General features: G+C 32.9%; 1 protein-coding gene across 1 annotated transcript; it reads right to left on the reverse strand.

Annotated features, from left to right (window-relative positions):
* Positions 1-2,926: 2,926 nt before the first annotated feature.
* Positions 2,927-3,355, reverse strand: LOC145140503 (protein AGENET DOMAIN (AGD)-CONTAINING P1-like). Its single transcript, XM_079073973.1, has one exon. The coding sequence runs from the start codon at positions 3,353-3,355 to the stop codon at positions 2,927-2,929; it is 429 nt and encodes a 142-aa protein (XP_078930099.1).
* Positions 3,356-4,912: the final 1,557 nt, after the last annotated feature.

Here is a 4,912-nt window from a genome sequence, read left to right on the forward strand (position 1 = left end):
CTATCTCGGGCCCCCAATATCCTTCCCCCTTTCCGCAATTATGTCTCTCTCAAATTTTAAAAAGTTCATTGATTGAAGTTTTGCATTATTTGTTTTCACTCGAAATTAGATAACGATTAAACTACAGAAATGGTGTTTATAGTTTATTGGATTTGGTAGTTTTGGTCCCTAAATCAAAAATTGATAAGTTTGTTTTTAAATATTGAACTATAGATCTTTGCCCCATATAAAAAAAGACTACATTATATATATATATATATATATATATATATATATATATATATATATATATATATATATATATATAGAGGGTGAGGTTCAATAGAGAACCATAATTAACCAAGGAACCAATCTTTTTTTCAACTTTTAAAACTTATTTTATATCAAAAAAAAAAAAACTAAAAATACAGAAATTCATAACTTTTTATCATTTTACCAATAATATCAAATTCGAATTTTTTTTTACGTCAAATTCATAATGTGAATCCGGATTCACACGGTGAATCCGAAAAATATTTTTCAAATTCGCAATGTTAATATATGAATTTAGATATTTTTAAATTTTTTTTCGATAAATAATAAGCTCTAGAAATTGAAAAAAAGATTTGGTTCCTTTGAAGAACCAATAATTATGGTTCTCTATTGAACTTTTCCCTATATATATATATATATATATATATATATATATATATATATATATATATATATATATATATATATATATATATATATATATAGTAGGTGTGAGACCTATGTATTACATGAGTTTATTTAAAAAAAAATGAAATATAAAATTTTAACAATTTGAAAATTTTGAATTTATAAGAAAAATGAAAAAAAATTTGAATTATTAAAATTAATGAGGTTTTAATGTATTGAATACATTACATATATAAACCCTTTCTAATAAATACCTTACATATATATTACATTACATATTAAATGTGGAATTTTAATTTAATAAAATGAAAAATACAATGAAATGACAAGTGGAAAATAGAAAATTTAAAAAATTTAGAAAATGCCATGTGTCCAAATGAAGGAGAAGAGGACATGTGGCAAAAAACCTTCATTTATTAGAGTAGATATATATATATATATATATATATATATATATATATATATATATATATATATATATATATATATATATATAACAACATTAAATAATATATTAAAATAAAACGTTAAAAGTATTAAAATATTTTAAAAGCTTAAAAACAAAGATAAATAAATAAAGTTAAGAATTAATAATAATATCATTTAATAAAATTAAAAAAAAATAAAAATAAGTTTATAAATAATCTTTATAAATTCTATTAAAATAAAGAACAAATAAAATTGTTCTTTTATATATATATATATATATATATATATATATATATATATATATATATATATATATATATATAGACACACACAAACGAGGGTTTGGATTATGATGAAACTTTTGCTCATGTAGCTAGATTGGAAGCAATTTTACTTTTCTTGCTTACACTTCCTATATAAATTTTAAAGTTTTTCAGATTGATGTAAAAACCGCCTTCCTTCATGGAAATCTCAAGCAAGAAGTCTTTTTTACGCAACCTCTTGGTTTTGAAATTGAAGAGTTCCCTAATCATGTTTATAGGTTGGATAAAATTTTCTATGATATAAAGCAAGGTCCCACGGCATGGTACAATACGTTGATGGCATATCTTCGTCATAATGGGTATAAGTGTGGTGTAACTGATAACACTTTGTTCATCAAGCCATTTGGGTCAGACATTATTATTGCTCAAGTATACGTTGATGACATCGTCTTAAGATCCATAAATAAGGCGCTAAGTGAACAATTTGTTGATGTTATGTTATAGTTTTTTGAGATAGGATGATGGGTGAATTATTTTTCTTATTAGGTCTCCAAGTTAAACAACAATATAAAGGAATTTTCATCAATCAAAGCAAGTACATCACTGATATGTTGATGAATTCTTATTCTCCGACTGAAAACCTGCTAAAACTCCAATGTCATCCACCCCGAAGGTGTTAACTGATCAATCAGGGAATGAAGTGAATCCTTCACTATATAAGGGAATGATTAGATTTCTTTTGTATCTATCTGCCAGTCGTCCTGCCATCATGTTTACCACCAACATGTGTTCTCATTTTCAAGTAAATCCTTAGGAACCACATCTTCTCGTTGTAAAATAAAATTTTCATTATCTAAAGCACACACCCAACCTTGGACTATGGTACCCTCATGACTCTGAGTTTAATTTAGTCGGTTACATTGAATCTGATTATGCAGGTCGCACTCTAAGCAAGATGAGTACATCTAGAGGATGTCAACTCTTGGGAAATATATTAATAAGTTGGTCTATCAAGAAACAATATTCAGTGGCATGTTCCATCACTGAAGCAGAATATGTTTCCATTGGAAGATGTTGTGCTTAAATTCTGTGGATTTAAAAACAACTTCAAGATTATGGTTTCAAGTTATCAAAGACTCACATCCGTTGTAACAATACCAGTGCTATCCTTATCACTCCAAATCTTGTTCAACATTCGAAGACGAAGCATATTGTGAACAGACATCATTTCATTAGGGACAATGTACAGGAAGAGAAGATTGAATTGATGTATGTTCTCACTACAAACCAACTCACTAATATCTTTACTAAGCTACTAGATGAACATAAAATAATATTTATTACTGGTGAATTGGGCATGTTATCTATGCCCTAAGGTTTTTCTTATTTTAATTTCAGTATATTATACTTGATGTACTTTATATTTCTCCAGGCTGATTTCTTTATCTTTGTGTTATTGTATTTTTTTTATTTGTGTGTGTGTGTGTGTATATATATATATATATATATATATATATGTGTGTGTGTGTGTGTGTGTATGTGTAAGGGAAAAAATAATATCCAAATTCAAGTTTTCATACATAATATTCAGTGTCTATTACATAGTCTATTTCAGATACCATAGTGACTTTGAGAATCATTTCTTCACTCTTGATGCACTCGAAGGTCTTCTTCATCAAAAACACAAAAGTGATTACACCATAGTGAACAACACAAACATTACCTCTCTTCTCCACTAGCCTTTCTAACCACGATCCATCGTTGTATCTTGTATCCACTACATCTCCTTTTTCCATATTCACAATCACCTTTGGAGGATATGGCCCTAGTTGATCAATATGTGTCACACATTGCAAAAGCACTTCATTTTTGTTCATGAGCTTGTCAAATGTAACAATATACCTATCTTCCTCGATTCTTGACACCACTGCAGAGTAATAAGAACCCTTGTAACCTTGTTCATTCATTAGCACCTCTACTTTATCTCCTAACGTAAAAATCATTGGGCATGATGCTCTACTACTACAATGTGTTCTATGAGGTGTACCTCATATACTTACATAGAAAAAGGAAATTGAAACATTTTGTGCTTTACAAGACTTCTTTAATTTCTCTGTGCATATTTTACAAAAAAATCCAATATTTTTGTATTTAAATTTCCTATCATGATCGTTTTCACTTCTAAAGGTGAAACATCCCAAGAATACTAGCCAAAAATTTCGTTTTCAAAATCATTTAACAAACATAAATATCATCGCCATAGTATAAAATCATAAAACATGTATCTCAAAATCTCATAAAATCTGTCATCATATCACAATCTCATATAACATATAAGAGTAAACTCCCAGGCTAAGAAAACTGTGGTGTGTGCCATGCCACCATCCCGAGCCCTTTCCCTTGCTAGCTGAAGTACCTGAAACCAAAACTGAAACTGTAAGCACGAAGCTTAGTGAGCTCCCCCAAACTACCACATACCATACAAATCACGTATAGCAAATAACATAACTCTGAGACTACTCCCAACTGCATCGGAACGAATCCCGGCATCGGCTTACCCGACATCGAACTCCTGTCCGGCATCGGGCTCACCCCGGCATCCGACCACATCGGGCATCGGGCTCACCCTGGCATCGGGCTTGCCTCGGCATCGGGCTTACCCCGGCACATACACAGCATAACATATATCATAAACATATAATCTGCATCGGGATTGCCCCGACATCATACCGAAGCCCGGAACACATAATCATAACATATAAACTAGCATATATCGGGCTTGCCCCGGAACATATAACTCATGGCATAATAATTAACATACATCGGGCTTTCCCCAGCATTGGGCTTACCCCGGAACTCATAACACATAACACATGAACATGCATGAATCACAAAGACATCATGCATACGTAACTACTTCTCGGGACCGCCCCGGCATCGGACCGAGGTCCGGAACATATAAACTGCATGGGGCTAACCCCGGCATCGGGCTCACCCCGACATACTCTAAAACTTAAATGGGTCGGCATTGTGGCCGTAGACCCGTTCCTACTGGAAGGAAACTCACCTCGTATGGCTGACTGCTGAAAAACTGGGTGAGGGATCCCTATCTGCTGCTCCGGCGACTCTCCGGCTATAATTCCATAACAACACTTAATCAAAAACTGATAATCCTTATTAAGGTAAAATGACCATTTTACCCCCTGGTCAAAGTCAACGTCCTGACCAAAGTCAACCTTCTGAATTGACTTACTAGCCGAGTCACCCTATGACTCGCCGAGTCCTCATGCTAACTGACATCGCGACTGGTCGAACTGACTCGTCAAGTCGTCCTTAGACTCGCCGAGTCCTAGCGTAATCAGGAAAGGGATATATCGACTCTAACTCATCGAGTCCCTTCGTAGACTCATCGAGTTCTTCAACTTTCGTGTCCAAGTCCTGTTCTACCCACTGAGTCACCACTCCACTCACTGGTCCTAATCCAAATCAGAAAAGGAGTTAGGGTTCACGACCCGACTCGCCGAGTCTGAGAACAACTCGCCGAGTCCTCCTTGTGACAT

This window comes from Lactuca virosa, chromosome 9 (assembly GCF_052849685.1).
Source record: "Lactuca virosa cultivar CGN04683 chromosome 9, Lactuca_virosa_CGN04683_v6, whole genome shotgun sequence".
Taxonomy (NCBI): domain Eukaryota; kingdom Viridiplantae; phylum Streptophyta; class Magnoliopsida; order Asterales; family Asteraceae; genus Lactuca; species Lactuca virosa.